General features: G+C 36.2%; 1 protein-coding gene across 1 annotated transcript; it reads right to left on the bottom strand.

Annotated features, from left to right (window-relative positions):
• Positions 1-30: 30 nt before the first annotated feature.
• LOC140155428 (adhesion G protein-coupled receptor B1-like) lies at positions 31-20,746 on the bottom strand. The gene is made up of 18 exons (XM_072178280.1): positions 20,529-20,746; positions 13,866-13,976; positions 13,118-13,381; positions 12,481-12,645; positions 11,661-11,822; positions 10,475-10,660; positions 9,701-9,796; positions 8,862-9,080; positions 8,536-8,685; positions 7,497-7,652; positions 6,716-6,832; positions 5,743-5,858; positions 4,878-5,027; positions 4,141-4,332; positions 2,971-3,112; positions 2,592-2,803; positions 1,336-1,479; positions 31-871 (listed from the first exon to the last, which is right to left on the bottom strand). The coding sequence occupies exons 1-18, from the start codon at positions 20,638-20,640 to the stop codon at positions 641-643; spliced, it is 2,925 nt and encodes a 974-aa protein (XP_072034381.1). The 5' UTR covers positions 20,641-20,746; the 3' UTR covers positions 31-640.
• Between the last annotated feature and the right edge of the window lie 2,880 nt (positions 20,747-23,626).

Below are 23,626 nucleotides of genomic sequence, written 5' to 3'. Positions count from 1 at the left end.
GTTATATGGTTGCACTTATATAAGTATCGTATTACAATTAACACACAAACCACCATTATCATAACTATAACAATAATAATACATATAAAAAATAATAAGGAAAAGATAATAAATTTAATTATAATAAATACTGGTAATAATAGCAATGACAATGGTGGTGGTAGGAATAATAATGGTAGTAATAATAGTGCTTAAATTCATATTATGTTAAATTATGTCAGTCAAAAACAAGTTGTAGTCATTGATCCCATGTTGTAATTGCAAGAAACATTGTTCCCAATGTTGTAATTTAATGTTTTTTTGTGAAGTATTACTAGTACATTACATTAAAGTAGTTAAAATTTATTAATACATTAACTTAGTTCCTGGGTATGAATATATCTATAAATGGTATAAATCAATAAATAATTGTATTGATATCGACACTCTTTATGGACAATATTGCCCTTTCTCTCAAACCTGGACATTTAACCAACACCATATATAAAATTAATAAATATAAATCATCAGATTTATTATAAATTTGCAGATGAGTCCTAATCAGATATTACATTAGCAATAACAGTTTCTTTCACAACAAAAGTGATAACTTGTATTGTTAATTGTCTGTTATCCCACATTTGCTAATCTTGTTTATTCTTTAAAATCTAGGATGACTTCTTGCGATAACACGTTCCTTTTTAAAGTGCCTTCTTGTGTTGTGGCACATCCTTGCATTTCCTCTTCGAAACGCTCTACGTCGTTCACGGAGGTACCAAACGTAAAAACATGCAAGTAGTACAAGCACCAACCCAAGTACAGCTAGACATGAGATAACAATGACGAAGATTACCCAATTAAAACCTCCTGTCGTTGTGTCACTGTAGATATCCTGAAAGTTAAATTTTATAAGAATTAAACAAGACGTAATGAAGAGTTTTAATTTCTCGATTGCATGAGAAAGAAAGGAAGTAATTTTGAAATACATTCTTTAGATGACTGTTAAAAAAACACCACCATCCCGCCGTTCTAGGGACACATATACATACAGTGTGGTCTTTATGGGTGTGAGTTTAACGCCTAGAAAGGTTGGAGCTTAATTCAAGGGGGTTAGGGAGTTTTTTGTTCCAATAAAAGCATACTTTTCCTCTGTACATCTTTTAACTTCCATGCGTGGCATATAATAATAATAATAATAATAATAATAATAATAATAATAACACCTTTAGGTTTTGATTGAAGGATTTAATGTTAAGAATGTTAAAAACCTCTGTCGATTCTACTCCCAACATAAAGTGGTACGCATTTATTAACCTATACATATAAATATCAACTATTTTAAAATTCATAAATTACCATAAGAACAGCAAAACTGGTGAGATGATCACAATCACATATTCTCTGCCAATTTGGTGTTTCACCGAGGTATCTACATCCTTCACTCGACCAATCATTACGAGTACAATCCCAATACACACATTGTGTATTGTTGGAATGAATCTAGAAAAATCAAGAATGGTTACAACTTCATTACTACAATAATTGACTTCTTGGCAGCTGCAAGGCTTTATACTTTCACAATAATTCTGCTATTATTATGAAGGTATTATTGGGTTATTCCAGAAAACAAGTTCACACCCCTGTAGAAGAGTAACCTTTCAATAAACGAGATGTCTGAATTTCCAAGTTTACTTTCTGAAAACGACTGGAATTAATGTTGCCAATGTTACTTAAACATTTGCTTTAAAAAAAGGCTTGGAAGTGCAAATAAATTAAAGAAAAGTCACGGAAATTTCCAAAATGAGCTCTTAAATTGAGGATTTCTGATTTTAAACAATTTTTCTGCTGGATATTTTTACCATGTTTACCTTTGGACACATTAAAGCAATAATGTGTGATTTGCATAAAGAATAGATTCCTATTTAAATGTTTGTTTTCACTGATTACATTATCCCCTTTTAATTTTGAGTCAAATAAATGAGGTATAATTCGTGTACTACGCTCGCCGATCGTATTACATAAATACTGCACGGAGCGTCGCGCTCGACGTGTGTATGCATAAGCTGACATCCACGTGACATGTTAGGAAGCACTCGATCGGAGAACTCTGGACCGGTTTTAATATAAAGCACTTCAGGCTTAGTCTTTAGTACACCACTGGGCATTATAATTATGCAAAAAGTAGAAATCCGAGTAATATTGAGGGCGTCGATGTGAAGCAAATGACACATTTATATGGCTTTAAAAGTCCTGATTTCCAACAATCACGACTGGACAATCCAGAAATTCGAACTATAGGGGTGTGCATCTATTTACTGGAATAGCCCATTGTTGTTCTTGTTCGTTTTACAATTGTTGTTGTTGTTGGTGGTGGTGGTGGTGGTGGTGGTGGTGGTGGTGGTGGTGGTGGTGGTGGTGGTGCTTGTGATGATGTTTTTATACTTTGACCACAATCACTAATCTTCACTACTATCTATACTATAAGTCATCTACTTTGAAATCTTGTGATTTTGAGAACGGCGCACATTTAAAAGCTATATACGTAATTAAAACACATTGACGTCACTATCAATCATAAGAGTTTGACATCTAAGAGAGGAATAGAACACTACCTCCAGGGGGTTGAACAGCAATCTAACTGGTTCCTGCAAACCCCGGACCTCTTGGTCTCCAACAGTTACAGAAATAACAGGTGAATTAACCACTCTGTTATAGAGATTTTGGGCTTCATTTGTGGTCTGAAGAGTCGAAGATGGTAATAACTTATCATCGGCAAATACGTCAAGTACAACTCGAGCTCCATTTGGATATCGATCGCAGATTTCTAAACAAAAGTAATAGGACAGGAGTAGCATGATAAATTGATTTTAAAAAAGGAAAGCTCCACAATCGGCTGTTGTATCCACTAAATGTTTTTTACATTTTAGTGAAATTAACATTTCATTAACTATAATGTTAGTAACAAGAATACTATAATTTACATAAACTCACCAGGTGGTACTTCAATTTCAACATCTATTACTGTTGAACTTTGTCGTACTCGTGTTAACAAATCATTTCGAGGAACACCTGGACCACTGGAAGAGGCGACGTATAATCCTCTACATAGTTCTTCATTAGAAGCCCAATAAACCTGTAGTTAAATACGTTCATGACCAATAGCCATTAAATGTCACATTTTTACATCAGATTTTGTACGTAGCCTATGTTACGAAGTTGTAAGTTAAAACAGGGATGGTTAAAAGTTCCACAGGTCTCTCGACGTCATCATCGTCACTATATAGCTTTGCTGAGACACAGAAAGGAAATCGAGATTCCATTTCCAAAGGATTTGTCTGTCATTGACATATGTGATAAGCCTAAACGTGTCACAGTGGCTGACCTCAGCGGTGACGTGCTGCTGTGGTATTGGCTGGGTAAAGTCTGAATATGATTGATAACTTATGATTGGTAACAATTCATTCATTCATTCATTCATTCCCAATTGCCAATCACCAATCAATAATACAACTATAGATGTTGTGCATATGACGTATCATACCGTAAATAAGGTGGACTACTCAAATGCATTCAATAAAAGCATGATTGCAATCTACCGCGGCAGTTCGTCGCACACACATAACAAATGCACTACGATCAAATAGGTTGATGATAACATTTGATTGAATGGACTGCACAGCGCCATGATTATACGGTGACGGACACCGGTTCAAATCCTTTGTTTGGAGCCAATCAATAATTTCACGCACAACCTCTATAAACACCCTGGGTCCCGTGTACAGGAGGGCTGTCGAGGGCAGATCCGTCGGAACACGCCCCTAACCCTAACTAACCCCTAACCCTAACTAACCTCATCGTGACATCATCCAAACAGCAAAGTTCATTTCCCATTGAAAAAGCGTGTTCCGACGGATCTGCAGTCGACCATTCTAACAGAGAGGAATACCTAACATATGTAGTCAGTTTCGTAGGATACCTACATTGGTTGATGCAAAAGCTTTATGTCGTTTTAGTCGAATTGACGGGGCGAAATGAATAAGTCTTGTAAAAATGTTCTTACTCTTACGCTTTTCACCATATTTCCTTCAAACAAATGACGGATCCAATTTAAATATAAAGTCCAATACAGTTACTTTGGGATAAAAGTACGTTTTAACTCACTTCAGTAGCTATGTTACATGTATCTGTAACTCTACGGTATGGCCATTCCCCAATATCTTGGCGTTCAATTTCCACTACTTTGAGTTGCTTCTCAATTAGCTTCATGGCATTACTGGTACTCTGTTCTGCCATTAAAACATCAGGATCAACTAGACACAGTTTGTCTACAACGTCAATTACCTTATCGGTTACCTATAGCATGTATTGGTAAAAAATAAAACCATGTACATAATTTAAGTGGCTATAATTAACAGCTATAAGGGTGGTTACTTTTAATAATGTTATAACATTCTACATGTTTAATGCAAACACTCATCATGTTTATGATATAATTATTTTTGTTCAAAAAATTACCAGGTGAGAATTTTTTTATAGGAAACCATAGACACAAGAGTATCTATAATTCTCATGAGGTGACAATAATTCACCCAAACCAGGGTAATACATCATTACATGCATATATCACAAACATGCTGGTTATTCTGTCCTCTGGAGTGCTATATACATCCCGTATCAACGATGCTGTTTATTCCGTAGAGAACGAACAGGAAAATGCACTCTCATTATTAAAAACACGGGCTGCTGTGCTAATTGTTATATCAGTCTATTCTGGTTATCTAAGTTGCAATATTTTGAACTGCTAGCAAAAGATGTATATGATTTAGTAATATCCTGTAAATGTTCGCAAAACCCAATCAAAAATAAAGAACGTAGACTTTGACAAATGTCAATCATACCTCTCTATCGGGAAGTTGTAAGTCAACCACATCTCCAAGAATATCGATGACGTTCGAAACACATTCAGCGTTTACATCATTTGGTCTATCTGTAAGAAGGTTGCAGATGTCGTCTAACGTCGCTTCTGCGTTTTCTGATGTTATGGGCCGCTATCAAATTTATATAGCAAGATGAATAGTTGTTATTGGTACATAAATACTTGTAATTTTACCATATTTGTAAATTATATTTAGAAGGGCATACTACATAGTGATGACAAGATACAATACAGACCAAAGTAAACCAATATAGCCTAGTTGTTATAATTATTGGTCTGTTCCGATGACGACGACGACGACGATGATGATGATGATGATGATGATGATGATGATGATGATGATGATGATGATGATGATGATGATGATGATGATGATGATGATGATGACGGCGATTTAATATAAGTTCAATATTTTCCAACAGTACGTATTTATGCTGCAAAACAACCTGTTCTTCTACCAGAGAAACAGAACCATCCAAAAACAATTATGCTCTTTGCATCGATTGTGTTATGCGATGCATAAAATTCCTTGAATAACAATCATATAAGAAAATTTTATAGTTATGCTTAATTATTTAAACCTATGACTAGTCACCATTCTCCTGATGAAGGTCAACGTTGGGACCGAAAATTTGAGGTACGTCTTCTGATCATAGGTTTAAATAGTTACTATGAAGTCTACCGACACGGATGAACTTCCATGTCAATTGTTCACATTTTCTCAAACGAGCGATATGCAGGTCGTAATGCTTGCTTCTTTTAATTTAGTTTCGTTGTATTTGGGTTAGAATTTCTATAGAAAATGTCAGATATCAATGGTAACTCACTCCCAAAATAACATTTAATTTTTGCTTCGTTGATTTATCTCCTCCACAGTCGACGATCCAGTCCCAAAATGTAATTCCATTCCTTCGTACACACGTCGCTCTTCCAATTGGATTCCCTGTAGAAAAGATGTTTGATACAAAGATACTTCTTATAATTTTCAAAATCATAATTGATTTCAATGTACATTAACGAACAGCTTCTTATGTATTGTCTTTTAACAAAAACAAACCGTACCTGGTTTGGTTTTTGCGAGCGATAGAATATTGTAAATTATGGTAAATTCATTGCAATGTGTCAAATTGTAGGTACTTGTTTTGCAAATCTTGCTGAATAGGCTACACTTGTTCCAAGTACAAATTAAAATCGGTAAATGTGATGTCCAGTTCTGTCATTCATGAGCTTGTAATGTGGTTACAGCCAAAATAATTGAGGTATAAGACGAAAAATACGACAGATAGAAATAATGCAAAGTTACGCTGAGCGAATTAATGATCTACCTAATCAGCGAACTAAACCAATACTGGCATTGGAATCAGAGATCTGTCCGGGATCAAAAAATTCTAAAGTTGATAAATCGGAATAATAACCCTAAACATTTTCTTGTCAGAAATATTGACTATATATTCAGAAAACTGAATTAGAAATGCTATGTCAATCTCTGAGATCGCATTCCCAAAATTAGCATACATTAGTTGACTAATTTCAGTTTCTAGCGTTTTTGCGTGACCTGTGTTTCTATTATATACAATAAAAACAAGCAAATGCCAAAAATAAATGATGGAACTTAACTGTATCAATACGAAGAAATTCCTCAAATAATTACAAAGATTTACTGAGTCTCTCAGTCTCTTGACATAAAAACAGTTTATAGCGTATCCATTGTTGGAGTTAGTTTACATGATCAGTAAACATGGTAAACCTGTTAAACATTGCTAGTAAACTGGTACAGGTGGTGACTGGTATAGTTTTTACCTTCGTTTCGAGTGTACCATGGACAAACTGCTTCAGATAAGTAAGTACTTCCAACTTGACCGTCGGGTGCTCTAAGACGTCCGTAAGGTGTAACTTCTACATCACTTGCACACGTCACTGTAAATAATACAATGGTCACTTTTGTTAATTGATCCGAACTTCTGCACTGCAAATCATCCGGACAACACGTATTGGGACGGGAAGAAATAATTAAAAGTTTCGGTAAAATCAGCTCTTTTTTTTGGACAATGTTTCCCTTCCAATCGGACTTTTGTCTTCTTGTCATGTACGACCACGTTGGTATGACACTAGTCTGTGCAGTGGCGATTGGGAGGGCACGTGCCTCTATGACGCTACGTCACTGAGTCTGTGTTACAGGCTGGGAAACTGATTACTACCCACGAGCTACCAACATCACTATGGACCACAATGACCTCATCCCAATGGCATAATTCAATAACCTCAATTAAACAATCATAGCACAAAATTTGACCTCAAGTTGCAGAATATGTGTTTTTGTATTCAAAATTTCAAAGGTCATTCATGTATTGGGGTTAAGGAACTGTGCCCCTGATAGATGAGCATGTTGTGGATCCTAGTGCATGTGTAGGAGTATTCGCCGCAAGGATCGTGAGTCGTCTTTAACAAAGACTAGTATGACACCTGCTTGTCGGACAGGAATGACCATTTGGTGAATTTTACGTGTATGTTCAAATGCAAACGGCTATATTACGACTATTCAATTATTAATACACAAGACAAGAAATTATATTAAACATACTTGGACAAGCCTGTCTATTACATCGCCCGCTCTCAGTATTGGATCCTTGACATGAATTCCCTGTGCCAAAATTGTTGCAGGTTCGTGTTCGTATTCGAGATCCAAAGCTTCCACATGTCGACGAGCATCCACTCCATTGTCCCCAATCATTCCACTCTGTAAAACAAAATATTACCAGCATGAGCTGTCTCATAATATATATCATTAAGTACAAATTGAGCGAACTACCGTTTTATGGTAACTAATAGGCACAATAGAGCATTACGGCTGTTTGACGTGATCATTTATTAGTTTTTCAAACAAAACATCATGTACAACCCAATTTTAGGCTTAAACAGCTAAAAGCGATATCATGCTAATGTATACAGATGCTTTTGAGTCATTTTCAACTTTAAATTTCCCCTCTTTTACAACATTATTCACTTTTACAGCATTTTTAAAAGCTTTTCGGATATAAAATGTATCTATTTATGACAAAATTAGTGGCGCTATTTAGTTACTGAAAATTACTCTTTCAAGCTTTTAATACAAACAATTCCTTTAATTTTTTGATGAAATATGTTTATAAAATTTCTTTGCTGCTTGTTTCACCTGTTCCATCTGTTTTAAAGGCAGTATTGGTCATCTAACCTTGCAAATTAATATAATATGATTTAGGATAAATAGCGCCATCTATAGTTTGCATTTAGTTAATAATGAAGCCAATTCTATTATACATCAAACAACCGCACAATAAGCTATTTTGTGATTTGAATGACTACCTCCGTGAAGAACATCTATAGTTAAATATGGCTTGATCAGCTGGTAGAACGGAGCAATTACTAAGATCTCGATATTCTTATCAGAGCACCCAATACAGACAGCATTACAGGCATGGCAATAAACACTTTTCCCAATTTTAGGATATGTATATATTTCAAAAACAAAGTTTGTGTGTGTAATATCTTTGTAATATTATCAATGAATTAACCATGTTAACAAATCACACAAATTCAATCTGAAAGTTATATAGAGATGGGTCGCTTTCTCTAATAATTACCTGGGCAAACAACTTGAGTATTACAAATCTGACTTTGTGTGTTATCTCCTATGCAATCTTCAGATGACCCAACACATGTTCGAGTTCGACTCTCAGCACCAATACCGCAAGATGTATCACAACCACTCCATCCACTCCAGGAAGTCCAGCCTGTATTGATTTAAAGAGGCTTGAATTAGTGGCGCAGAGAATTGAAGTACATAATAAAATAGACATTTTTAAATCGATAAATCCACATGTGCGCCATTTTTTCACATGTATTTCACTGTATAATGTAAACTGGCGCTGTTATACAATTTTGGAATTATAATGAAAACACCCTTTACCTGGTGGAGGGCCCTCATCATCATCCTCAATAGTTATCGCCAGATTCCCTGGGATTCCAATGGTTCCGTCTGAGTGATCATGCAATATTAACGAAGCTAAGACATCTGGTTCAGGGAAATTGTCATCTATCACAAAGATTTGAATTCGGACTGCACTGACACCAGGAAGAAACGTGATCTGGTCTGTATTCAATTGTAGGTCTCCGGTTCTTCTGATACCTATAGGAACCACAAATTAATATGCTAAATGAAAGTGTTTGACATGTTTAAAATTATTATATCTGAGACATACCGAGGTCGGCACGAAACACCGGACAGGAAACGTAAAATATACATGCTTAAAGGGCATATCTATTAAACTCAATTCGAAGAGAATAATTATTATATTACAAGTTGACACTCGTTGCCATTTTTTTTATTCGTATTTCTCTTGAAAAAAGACAAATTGTGTTGATAAAATGCTGGCTCGTACGGCCATTTTCAGCGTTAGAAGTGAAATTGATTTCCAGTGCAGCATACTGATCACGTCATTATACGAATAGTAGTCTCCTCCGCAGCCAGTTTGGTTACGCGTAACCAAACTGGCTGCGGAGGAGAAAATATGTTTCCAAACCATCGTGGTACTTCTAGTTTTTGTTATTAAATTTCTGACATTAATTTTTTCAAATTTTTTCAAATTTCTTCAAATTTTCCCGAATAATATCAACAAGGTCTTCAGTTTTGTTAATCTTGAATGAAATCAATTGTATTAGGTTCAACAGACACAAACATAGTATTATATATAATGCTATCAGTACTAACAATTTACCCAGAATATGTTCAGTTTTGTAACAGCTCACCTACTGTTGCACCATTTGCAAATGATGTTCGTTGAACTTCAACAAAGAACGAGCCAATGCTTTCCACCGTCTTGTAGGTTGGTTGTTGAAAGAACACTAACGTAAACAATGAAGAATAAAGGTTCATACGTTTATTGTACAAATTGTTCAAAGATTTAATTTAAGTCATGAAATCAAAAGGTTTGTAAAAAAAATTTTCTTTTCCCCAGCCATACACACTCACTAAATCATTTAATTAGGCACCGGAACAGACCGAATTGGGTGTTAAAATAAGCGAAATTGTGAGCGACACCTTTTCACTTTTAAATAAATTTTTTCGGCAAATGAAAAGTGAACTTTAGTCTTCTAGTGTAAGATTTTGACAGGCCCGTGAGCATTTTTTGGTCAACGTTTTAGCTTTTCAAATTAACATAGTTTGAAAGATTTTCCCAATTTTCTACGGCCACCATACGGGGCTATATATCATAGTTGATAGTAGGTGATGTCTGCATTGTCACAATGGAAATATCGATTATTTCTATTGGTTCTGTTCGACTACCATTTTGATGTAATAAACATCAGTATAATTTCGAGTTCAACTGAATGCGTTCATCATTATTAATAACATATTTTTATCTATCAAAAATCGACTATGGCATAGTCTAGATAAACATCTGTATTAGGTCCTATTTGTTCATCATGATTACCAACACAAGTTTTATCTCCAAAATTGACTATGGCATAGTCTACTCATCTATATACAGTGAGCCAAAAATGTTGGTATGCAGTATTTACCTGTATTTGCTTCGTTCTGGCAAAGTTGTGTATTACAATCTGTCGTTTCTTGTGAAGATCCTGGTGTACACGTTACATCATCTTGTTTGTTTGTATCTAAACACTCTCGTAAACGGGTTTGACGTCCACCACCACAACTTACGGTACATGCAGAATATTCAGACCACTCGCTCCAAACTGGCTCTCCTTAAAATCAAAGTATTTGAAATGATATCAAGGATACTATATGGGATAAGCGACTGTTATCACGTGATGATTCGGGATAATGTGCTCTAGGTCTAGACAATAGGCGGCCATTAGCGGCCATTTTGCATCCTACATGATGTTATTCATGTGTCGTAATACTTTTACAAATATTTACATGTTTACAATTCTAAATTACCGTATATGTTGAGAATACAATATAGTAAATCGACGGAATATGATGGTGATATTATACTTGATAGAATTAGACTGTCTGACCAGCTATAGTATTCTATTCCGCCGTCAGTGGGATTCCAGTCACTCCACATTATGTTGCGAAGGTGGAGGAGACTGAAGCTGTAATGACGAACACACATCAGACCCATTTCGGAAAAATTTAAGAACAAACGGTTTCTTGGTACCGTTGGAATCGTCCTCGAATATTTATGATATTTACATAAAGTATAATGTAGCTGGGAGAAAATTTTGACCTTCCGTATTAAAGATATACAAATGCATTTTTTTCCAAAAAGACCTAATGATATTAGGTCTTTTAGGGAAAAATGTATCTTCAATATGAAAGGTCAAACTTTTCAAATGATTGTCGGTTTTTCCTACATTTTAAGTGCATATCATTAGATTTATAAAAAAAACAATGTCAATTTTTAATAATTTGCCATAAAATGTGTATTATATCGCCAATTTTAAAGAGGCAGAATTTTTTGATATCAGAAGGACAGTGCTCGTATTCAGAATGCAATTCGATGTGCTCTCAGTGCCATAAAAAATACTGTGCAAACGTTGCAATCCGATCCCTTAAATGACCTTTCATAATATAGAGGGCTCCATCTCTATACGAAATAATTAAAAGTTCTGCATCTGAGCTTATATAAATGACAATGAAAATAAAGACACGTATAACCACTTTTCTTCACTTGGGTTGAGGCATAACTTATTGAATGACCATCGTATAGACATTATCATTGTACATGTATGTACTTACCAGTACATGGTATCTGCGTTGCACAATCGGCTGGCTCCTGGGAATCTCCTGAACATGTAGTAATGTCATCTGAAGGATCTGGATCGACACAAGTACGGGTTCGAGTCCTCGTACCACTCCCGCAGGTCACAGAACATTCTGAATAGCTCCAAGAACTCCACGCTGTATGAAAAAGAAATTTGTACAAAATATATGGATGCCAAGTGCTTACATTAACTATTTTCGAGGATTTTGGGTAACTTGCTGTGTTATGTCTGTTTGTTGGGTTGTGCGGCGTGGGGGTGTGTAGAAGGTGCGTGAACATGGTGCATATAAAAGTGTGCTGATATTGGATAGCACCTTAAAGGCTAATTCAGTGATCCCAGCAAAAGTATAAACAGATTAAAATTGTAAATAAATTGCCTAAAAGTGAAGGATAAGTCATTAAAATTGTCATTAGGTATTTTTTAAATGCAAAATTTGGCGAAAAAGGAAAGCAACAGTATTGACAAAGTTTACAAATTTGAAGCCCCATTCAAATGCATGTAACTATTTTTTCTACTTAAATAGAGAAATTACAGATTCATGTAAATTGTCTTTAGTACACAGCCTTCGGCTTAACCACAAGCAGGCTATGTTAGCACATCTATGACACTGCAAAAGGTACCAAAATCTGAATTTTTATTATTTTTTTGCGTTCTTCGGACGAGCAAATCACTGAATATGGCTTTAATATAAATAACTCGAGTATTGTATTAATTTTTGTATATTATTCAAACTTTCTCTACAAAAGAAGAAAAGTAATTATTTTATAGCTAAATTCCTATTCAAGATATTATACCAGGGCATGATGTCTCGGCAGTACAGCTCTCTGTCTCCATTGAATCTCCAACACAGTCTGAATTGTTATCGTCTGGGTTAGGATCATTACAAGCCCGGGTTCGAATCCTTGTACCGCTTCCACAGGCCACAGAACATTCCGAATATTCACTCCACTGACTCCACACTAAGTTTAAAAAAGTACACAGAGTATTCATGATTTTTTTTTTAATTCAAAGATCATTCTTTTCAGACTGATTCTTACTCTAAAAAGAGTTTCCCGTTAATTATCATCCCTTGAAGAGTGGCAATTTTACCCTTTTAAATTAAATTATATATTGTCCAAGCGTGTTCTGCTTATTCTGTAAGTCGTAAATCAATAATGATATGGTCCTAACAAGTCTAAATTCGATTTGAAAACATCCGCTTAAAAGTGACGTTAAAGATTTTAACTTAAAAAAACCAAAACAAATAGTGACTGGAGCGGAAGAAGTCCCAAGAAGATGTAAAAGTGCGGACCAAAAATGTCGCACTTTGTGTTTGATTGTTGTGTAGTTGTCTTGCCTTTTCCATTCATGAATGTTTGGAAAAGGTTGAAAACATTCAGCCATTTTTTCATATAACTTGACTTGGATTATTCTTTCTCCAATTATCCGTACCTGGTTCGTTATCGACGTTATCGACGTTCGTTATCGTGATTTCTGTAGAACCTAAATTTCCAATAGTTGCAGGAGGTGTATTGTTATTATCCAATAGTGGGTCATCATCCACTTGCGGGTTGAATAGGGACAGAATACCTACAATATCAGAATTAGGAACATCGATGTTGGCCAAATTAAGTACCAGATCCGCTGTTTCATCACCAGGTAAAAATCGAACTCTGCTTTGACCACCAATAGGTATGGAACCATCGCTACTTACATCTGAAAAGATAATACAAGGTGATAGTGATCTTGATTGGTTACATTAAATAGCTTTATAACTTAAATTAAAAAAAATATGCAAATCCTCCAGGTTTAAGTCTTAAAACAATTGCTTTATTCATTTTAACTATCTGAAATCGGGAAAAAACAGACAAGAAAAAGAAAGAAAGAAAGAAAGAAAGAAAGAAAGAAAGAAAGAAAGAAAGAAAGAAAGAAAGAAAGAAAGAAAGAAAGAAAGAAAGAAAGAAAGAAAGAAAGAAAGAAAGAAAGAAAGAAAGAAAGAAAGAAAGAAAGAAAGAAAGAAAGAAAGAAAGAAAGAAAGAAAGAAAGAAAGAAAGAAAGAAAGAAAAAGAAAGAAAGAAAGAAAGAAAGAAAGAAAGAAAGAAAGAAAGAAAGAAAGAAAAGAAAGAAAGAAAGAAAGAAAGAAAGAAAGAAAGAAAGAAAGAAAGAAAGAAAGAAAGAAAGATAGAATTTTTATTCTCACCTACTGTGGCACCTAACCTCAACAACACGTCACTTGTTCGTTCAATTTTAACAATAAGCTGGTCGGTACCTTCCTGTACCACATATGCGGGTTGCTGAAAGTTGAATACGTCTATCAAAAATACAAATGATACAATAAAAATATATGTAAGTTGGTGCAAAAATCCAATAATAAATTATGATCAAATACGGTCTTCAAGCAGGGGGTTTAACACGATATGATTCGAATGGGCGATTAAATTGTCGTTCTGAAATACGTGAAATATAGCCTATGCTACCCATATGGCTGCTATTCCAATTGTGTTTATCTTGTATTTTTTCAATTTTCTTGGGAATTAAAGTATGGAGAGTGCTGCCGTTTGGAATAGTAATGATTTTCGCCGCCATTTTTGCAGAATAATGTTGCTTCCTTTCAAGTCCTACAGTTGTTGAAATTCAAAGACGTCCAACCGAGTTTAAATGACAAGTCTCATATTTTACCAAAAGGCAGACCCATGACCTGTTCTTTACTTCTGCCCAAAACTAGCAATATGCGCCATGTACTTTTGCTGTTCTGTTTTCTGTTTTTAAACACGTGCCTTTGCTTTTTATTACGTGATTTGGCAGTGTTCCTAATCTATTGATTTTATGCTAAGTACTGCTGTTAATTAATCAAGTATATGGTATCAATTACACATGTGTGGTTTCAGGTTTCATAAAGAAATTCCATCCAAATATTCAATATATCGGTCAAAGGTTAACTTTCATTACATACTGACCGACCCTCGTACAGCAATTACTTCCTCAAATCATCACTTTCGATGGCAATAAACATAACAAGTTGTTAAAACTTTGTTAACTTTTACTGTTTGAATTCGAAATACAATTACATGTAGATGATGCATAGACCAGCTAAGGCAAATTGTTTACGGTTGTCTACCCAATTGTTCTAGATTTAATAAGTGTATTTTTGTTCACGCATGTGAACATTAAAATCACTTGAACCCACATCTCATATGCACAGTTTATCCCTTATGTAGCACACCAACCATGTGGTTAAGAGGCCAGTAATTAATTCATGATATCTCATAACTTTGTTTGTATGCCTTTTCTTTTCCTAACCCTGCCCCACATGACATGCATGACAAGGACTATTTAGCACATCTAATCTTGTAATGAGACAGTGGCTGCCGGGACTCTTTTCAGCCTTTTTTCTAAGCATGTTTGCAGTTGGCTACCAGCCATCACATGATTATAATATATGCTTTACTGATTGGTGAGCAAGGCTATTACAATAATGTTGAATTAGTGATGAGATCGCTGCACATAGGAAAAATACACTGGATATTTCAAAGAGCCGGTTTACTGCTCATGATGTCCCACTGTGTTCCTGATGAATTTATTAATTATCTTATCAAGACTTTATCTGCTAAATTAATATGGTAGTGGTATTTGTTTTAAAGCTTATCTTGTTTGAAGGATACAAACAACTGGTTCTTTTTGCAATAGGCTACTGCATATTTCTAGAGTTGTATCTGGCTGGCGATTTATATAAGCTTCATGGGCATCTAGTCTGATGCCCAAGCCGAAAACCCAAAAGTAGCGTCCGCACAATGTTTTTTTTCTTGTTTCTATATCAACAAGACCTACTGAAACAGAAACTGACCGATGCCACCTCAGCAGTCAGCACCCTTGGGAATTTCGAGATATCCAAGATGGCCGCCAAAATGGCTGCCATCACATATAAATAGCCAGTTCATATTAGTCCTTATCTAAACCACAGAAGTCTTTATTCACGCTGAAATCCAATATGGCCGCCAAAATGACCGCCGCCACATATACATAGCCATATATCAGCTATATAAACAGGTATGCTTTTAGTGTCTTGAATGGGCTTCAGGGGTCAACCAATTCATATTTGGCCTTATCAAAACCACTGAAGTATTCATTCACATTGAAATCCAATATGGACGCCAAAATGCCCACCATCACATATAAAATGGCTTATATAAACAGCTATGGTGATGATGTTAGTGCCTTTAAATAGGCTTTAGGGTCAACGAATTTCATATTTGCATTGTTACATCTGAGTGCCAAGGTGTGCTTAAGAGCTATATAAACAGCTTTGATTATATTGAAGGAGCTTATGTGGTCACTTATTCATCAGGTACAACTACATTATCTGGTAATATAACTGACATGGATCAAGATCAGGTGGATGATCGGGAGGAAAGAAAATGCTCGCTTCCATGTGATAACTTGTAAATGAGCTCGTTTTATATTTTCAGCAAATGCCTCAGTTGGCAAGTTATTCAACTTTAGTGTGGTTGTCAGTCACTTTCCGTTTGCAACTTTTGACAACCAAGTTCTGTACCGAACCTCTAACATTGTCCCAGTTGGCTACAACAAATATGGTAGCCTCTGCAATTGTGTCATCCACTGCTTGCTCTATATCACCTAACTAGAGTCTAGCTTATGGTCCTTTAGAAGCACTTACCAAAGGCCATAGTGTCACAACCAGAGAGGGCATGAGCAGCCAGAATTTGTGGTAAAATATATACATGCTTCTTTGCGGTTGCTGAAATATTTATTTTTGTATGCTTGGAAATACCTTCCCATCCATAGAAAGGTTACAGGTAAGATTGCTATGTAGTGCTGCAGAATGGTGAAACCATTGTTAAATTTTTGTGAAAAGTGTGAAATTTGGCTCAGATGTAGTATTCAGTCTGGTGAACAATTCTAGGGGGAGGGCCAACAATATTTTGTCCAATATGGCCGCTATAGAGGTCATCGAACTTTATACAGGAAAAAAATTCATAAACCATGCCAAAGTGTTCCTCTGGTCACAAGGATTCAGAAAAAGTATAGTTTGACCTATCTGTGATGTATGGTTCTCAAGTTATAAGCAAAAAGGTCAAATGTCAAGGTTAGACCTCTACAGGGGCCAAATTTGAAAACTTGCTCCGATTGTTGTCAAAATGGTCTCAAATTCTTCCTCTCGTCATAATATTTCAAATATGTAGGAAGGTTACACCAACAAATTGGTCAGTCAATATGTCTATGTACACTTTTGATATGGAACTTTATTGGGCAAAATATTTTTTTGGTCCTCCCCCTAGAATTGTTCACCAGACTGAATATTAAATCTGAGCCAAATTTCACACTTTTCACAAAAATTACCCAATTTTTTTGCTATGATTCACCATTATGCTATTATGCCATTAGCTATATGTGAGCAACGGGAACGCATTCGTGTCATCACATATGACTTATGTCTCCTTAATCTTGGCAATGAAGGCAACTTGCTGGGACATAATAACATCAGCTTCGCATGGTTTATTTTCATATCAGTCCGCTGGATCACAATGCCCAAATTGACTTCTTGGGGACAGAATAAGGTCTTGCACAACAAGTCCATGTGTTACAGTGTTTGTTTTTTCACACTATCTATAATAAATTACTGAGTTTGGCGAATTGGTAAGGCTAAAAACTTCAACGTTTTACATTATTTCGGAAAACGGATTTTTGCGTTTTGTAGAGTAAGGTTGTCCGCACCCCAATAAAACGTCCAATTTTGGTTTTTTTTACGTTAATGGTGTCAAATAATGTTAATTAGTTTAAAATGCACTAGCAATGCACTAGCAAGCAACCTGCGAGCTAAGCACTGACTAAACACTGAGTAAACAGTCACAATACACTGCAATACAGCCATGCTGTTTAACATGAAACCCGCAAATCCTATGTCTGATCTGATCAATGCTGAGATTGGGTCACTCATACCATCACACAGGAGAATCTGACTTGAGGAATTAACATGCATTGTTTATTCAACTAATTTGTCAACATTATCATGTCAGTATTCAAACTAGAACCTATTGTCAACAATTAAATGTTTGTTTATTGAATTAGGTCAAAGTCTCCAAATCACCCAAATTAAACAGGGTTGCCAAACTGTGATTTAGTAGCCCAAATGGGTGACTTTTGAAGATCCCCCAATTTTGACAATTTCCTGTCCCATAGAGACAGATGGTTAAATGGGTGACTTTTTAGCAACGTAACTCACAGGTTAGCAGCATAATCAGTGTCTGTGCAAACAACAGTTAAATGTTTGTTTATTGAATTAGGTCAAAGTCTCCAAATCACCCAAATTAAACAGGGTTGCCAAATTGTGATTTAGTAGCCCAAATGGGTGACTTTTGAAGATCCCCCAACTTTTGACAATTTCCTGTCCCATAGAGACAGATGGTTAAATGGGTGACTTTTTAGCAACGTAACTCACAACTTAGCAGCATATAAATCAGTGTCTGTGCAAAATACTTTGCCAATGTTGAAAGTATTGTTCTACAAAATTGTACATTTATTTTGATTATTCCGAGACTGCACCTCAAATTGCCCTGCACCAAGTGAAATTACACCTTAACTTTCAAAATGGGGTGTAAAAAATTAACTCAAACACTGCAATTGAACATGCCCATTACACCTGACCAGTACATTAAAAAGAATATAAAATATAAGTACTGCAAAAGGCAGTAACCGATAAACACAGTGACCGCGAAATACGAAATACGGGTGACCGCTAGTACAACAAAACATAGTGTGGATTAAGACGATATTTTGGGTTTCGGCACTAAACTATATTTACGAGAAAGAATTTTGACAAATCAGTGTACACAAGCTGAGATGTTGATGAATACAATACTGCATTGCAGTTGCAAGCATTTTGTGAGCATTCAGCAAAAGTGCTGAAAAACAAGTCAGTATTCAACATCAACTCCCTGCTACAGAAGCAAATCACACTTAATGGCATTAAGAACAATGTTCAGATCATCGCCATCATTTGCCAACAGCTTTGGGATCACGTGAAAGATCTTCGGAAAACAAACACTAGCTCATCGATGTGCTGTGACTGTTCCACAAGAAGTCAATTTGGGTATTGTGATCCAGCGGAATGATTATATGAAAACGAACCATGCGAAGCTGATGTTACTATGACCAGCAGGTTATTTCTTCCAACCAAGGGATTGAGAATATCAAAGTCATATGTGATAACACATTGCCCACATATTACTACCTGTAACCTTTCTTTGGAAGGCATATTACTACCTGTAACCTTTCTATGGAAGATACTAGTTACATGCGTGCAAACATAAAAGTCATGCATCGCCGCAAAGAAGCATGTAGATATTGTGCCACAACTTCTGGTTAAATGTAGAAATTTATAGAAATTTATATAGCGCTTTATGCCGTAAACAGCTTCAAAGCGCTTTACATTTATTCCGCCGTCATTAGAACCACGTTTGCAGCCTCCATGTGGCGCAGGGTCCATCAGTACAACGAATGTGACTACCCCTAACAGCTTCCCATTGCACCTGGGTGGGGTGAGGCAAGCGAGGCAAAGCGCCTTGCCCAAGGGCGCAACACGGTGGTGGGACGGGGAATCGAACCCACGCACGTCGAGCCAAGCTCTCAGATTATGAGTCCAAGGCCGTAACCACGAACCACCGTGCCCTCTGGTTGCTCATATCCTCCCTGGCTTTGACATTGTGGCATATCGTTGGGAAATTGGAAAGGCAACTGTTATCAAAGTGCTTCTAAAGGGCCATAAGTAAGAAGTTGGATGTTATGGAGCAAGCTGTGGCTGACATACTTGCAGAGCCTACCACCTTTGATGCAGCATGTGATGAAAGCAACGACTGGGACAATGTGAGCGATTTAGTACTACAGCACTTGTCGAAAATTACAAAACGGAAAGTGACAACCACATCTAAGTTGAAACCTTGCCACCAACAACCGGGGCATTTGTTGAAAATGAAAAACGAGCGTATTTGTAAATTAGCATCTAGAGCCAGTATTAAACCAGGATCCACATGATCCATGTAAGTTGGGTTGGCTGGAAGATATAATAAATAAGGACTTTTTTCCTCTGGCGTCTAAAAAATGGAATTGATTCCGGATTAAAGTTTCTTAACGAGAACGTATATATTACTTTACTATAAAAAAATATATTAAAAAGCGGGAAATGTAAATCAAATTTTCTCCACAGCTCCAAAGTACACAATCTGCTTTACATTGTGATTTGCCAGCCGGCCTGTACATGTCCGATGTGTGAACTGAAATGCAGCCAATGGGCTGTTCCAGTTAAAATCCTTACATTCTCTAGATGGAGGTCATGACGTCACTCTTGCACACAGGAGTGTAGATATCAAATGTAGTCACCCATTCAGGAAATACCATTTGATATCCACACTCCCCGTATGGAAGATATCTTGCCGGGTGGGGAGTATGGAATTCAAATGGAATAGCTCAACAGTTCTTCTTTTGTAGGATTTGAAGGATTTCAAGTTTTAGGATGTGCGCTCTTGAAGCAGCAAAGTCCCTGAATTGTTGTTTAATGGTTTATGGAATGGTGTGGGGCCGTAGTAGTCAGTGACAACATGTAAAGTGTGCTGAGGCTTGAGAATCAACGTCTAGGCGTTGTGCCTGTGCGTAACGCACTATAAATCACTGCGCTTTTATGTCCAATCCTATCTTTGTTTTCAATCTTTGATATTAAGATTGTTATTGTTTAGTTCAACTTCCATGTCATTTATAGACGTTGTTATATCACTTATCATGCTTATCTTGTCGCCAAAGAACACACCCGAAACCTTTAGAGCAATATAAGTATCTAGTACAGTCTACTTACCTCCTACTCCTGTTGGTGGTGGGTTATCTGGTGGTAGGTTATCGGGGATTTGTGCTAACGCCGACTGCAAAGTAACGCAGGACAGTGTCACGAAATACAACAACAGTTCCATCGTACTATCTTCAGCTACGATTTCTGACTTTTGACACGTTAGAATCGTACATAAATAATAAATAAACAAGATTTCAAACTAAGCATATCAAGCCTTGCATATTGAATACATGGTGTACAAAAAATAAACTCAATACGTAATGTTATTGTCCACCAATATGGCTCCCTTTACGGTCCTGTTAATATAAACGGACACAAAAAAGGTCAAATTTTGTCTCAATTTACTATTTAATGCATATTTCTGGTTCACGGTTTAAGTAACTCATTGTTCCCAATTTTGGCATAGCTTTATTAAAAGTCACAACCGTATCTTGCTTTTATTTTGCTGTTGAACTTACAAGCCCGCAGATTCACATGTACTGATATACACGCAAGCCTTCGCCCGATTTAATATCTAGTCAACTATTGGAAATAAGGGCCAAAAACATGCATTTTGAATGCGTTTTTCGTAGGCTTAGATAATCAAGCCCAAAGCCTTCTACAAAGACTAATTTCATGTTATGCGTTGTAATTTTTAGCAAAATATTTTCTTACTTTTTTATAACCAATTATCAAAAATAGCACAGAAAAAAAATGAACTCAAGCGTACAATTTGTAACAAAATATCCATAGGCTTATAGGCCGCGCCTCAAGCGTACAATTTGTAAAAAATATCCATAGGCTTATAGGCCGCGCCTATTTAGATTAGTAGGCCTATTCATGAATTATACAATAATAAAAAAAACCGGCAAAAACAATCAATCACTGTAGTCAGAAAGATAGAAACGAACAAGAAAGAAGACAGAAAAGGAGAAAAGTAAGAAAAAAATATAAAATAATAGAATTGGACCACAAAGGGACTCGAACCCGTACTAGTTGACCATCCCAAACCTATTACATAGTCGAGAAGAATATGATAAGTCAAGCGCGCTAATCGATTGCGCCACCGAGTGAACTTACGAAAACTGATGGTCTCAAACTGACCAGGCGGTGATGGAAGCGATATCGCCAATATCGCCACCTAAGTCCATGCGAAGTTATTTTGAGAGAAAAACCCGTGTATCATTTTAATTCCTTCAGTTAGATTTACCTGGTCAATATGGTAAGCATACGATTAGCATTTCAGGGACTTCGTGGGTTCATTTTAAATTTTGGACTTAGGTGGTTTTTGAATCATATACAAAGACAACAATGTTAGAATGAGATTACCACTAGTAAGATAATACAAAATAAAGCACACAGGTATGTATAATGTTGATAAGCATTCTGCCATGTAATATAAACCACACACTTTCCTTTATTAAACCCATTTTTTGTTCAAAAGTCATTCTCAAGCAATGAATGTGTTACAAGTGGACTTTTATACATACTGGATTTCAATCAATGTGTTACAAGACTCAAATCATGGAATTGGGTGATTCTTTCATACATGCTATTTTTCACATGCCCAATAGACACAGAGAATGAATTTGAGTTGTTCTTTCATGCATATGACAGGCCTATGTATAGCAACAATTTCCCATGCTTAACTCAATTTGGCCAAAGTATGGACTTAGGTGGCTTTTGTATTCATATATTCAATTCTAAATTTGTTATGTGGTGTCAAAGCAAAATTATCTTACTCTAAAACCGTCGGGGTTCTTCAAAGTACCCCACTGCAAGTATGTTAATTTTCCATTTGTAATTGCTAACCGTGTATTTTGAATGGGGCTGTCAGCCCTGTATCTTCGCCAGCCTCGTACGTCACGGTCGCGCTTCCTATGCCGCCTGAAACTGACTATGATATTCAATAGTGCATACAGGCTGTTATGATAAACACATCATGCAGTTATTGTTAACTACATGTATGCACACAACACAGGGCCACTCACAATAGGCAATTGAACCCTACTGGTAGCGCTGTATCGTAGCTATTGGGGATGAACTAGTATCATATATCAAAAAGTATAAAAGCTATGATTTTAGTACTTTCTCTATGTTTCAATTACTTATTCTTTTCCAAATATCTGAATCTTCAACCAGGTACAAACTTTAATAACGGGGGAACATACATTTTTATTAAAAAGAAATCCTACCATCTCTCCAAACTCACCGTGTTATTCCAATGCACATTTTACTTCACCGGGCGGCCATTTTTTGATCGTATTTTGAAGATTGGTGTCATAAAACCGTCATAGGTACAAATTTAGTACTTTCTGTCAATCAATTATGGCTTATTCACTACATGTCAATCTTTAAATAATTGGCATAGTCCTTATAATAACGGTCGTCCGCCTTGATGAGTAAATGACAGCAAACAGCTGCAAACCAGTGAAAAATATCCCAAAACTCGGTCAGTGGGGCTCCGTTCGTACATGTCAATAGAGTCATTATCGATTGGATTAGTCGTCCGTAGCGGACAATTCGGTCGCTCATTGGATCAATATTATCAGGTGGTAATAAATTTGCATTGGACAACAGATTACTATATAATGGTTTAAGACTGCATATATCGGTTTAATCTTCAATAAGCGGGTTTATGGCTGGAAAGGTCACGGTGAATTCGCCGTGGACGTAAGTGCACTATGAAGCGCATTTCACCCGCAAAGTCGGACGCATCGATGACAAAAAAAACCTCGTTTTTTGCGAAAGTAGCTTTAATTTGGAATGAAAATCAAATGGTAGAGTAATCGACAGACAGTTGAGAAATAATGTTGGTAGTTAGATTAACGTTCCACAATCAAGATATCAATAATGTAACAAAACAGTTTTTTCTCATGCAATATTCTCGAAAATCCCCCCCCCCCCATAACGGGCTTTTGAAATTTAATCGGTACTGTATTTGGTTCTTCCCCATGGCAACATTATTTCTTTGATCGATTTGTAGTACAATACAAAAAAGAAGAAACAATCACTCGGCGTGGTTTTATACGAAGCGAACATTTGAAGAAAAAAAACGTCATGGAACGCGTTTTTGATCTTGTGAACATGGTGCGTAAAAAGGCTTTAAACGAAGAATTTTCAAATTG

The sequence above is a fragment of the Amphiura filiformis genome, chromosome 1, assembly GCF_039555335.1.
Source record: "Amphiura filiformis chromosome 1, Afil_fr2py, whole genome shotgun sequence".
NCBI classification, from domain to species: Eukaryota; Metazoa; Echinodermata; class Ophiuroidea; order Amphilepidida; family Amphiuridae; genus Amphiura; species Amphiura filiformis.
The sequence above is the reverse complement of the archived record's forward strand: the minus strand, read 5'-3'. Positions and strand labels throughout refer to the sequence as shown.

Coding starts and splice junctions, on each gene's coding strand:
- LOC140155428 (XM_072178280.1), bottom strand. CDS start 20,640: ATGGAACTGTTGTTGTATTTCGTGACACTGTCCTGCGTTACTTTGCAG. Junction 13,382..13,865: donor GAGGTTAGGTGCCACAGTAG/GTGAGAATAAAA, acceptor TTATCTTTTCAG/ATGTAAGTAGCGATGGTTCC. Junction 5,859..6,715: donor ATGGTACACTCGAAACGAAG/GTAAAAACTATA, acceptor TCTTTTCTACAG/GGAATCCAATTGGAAGAGCG.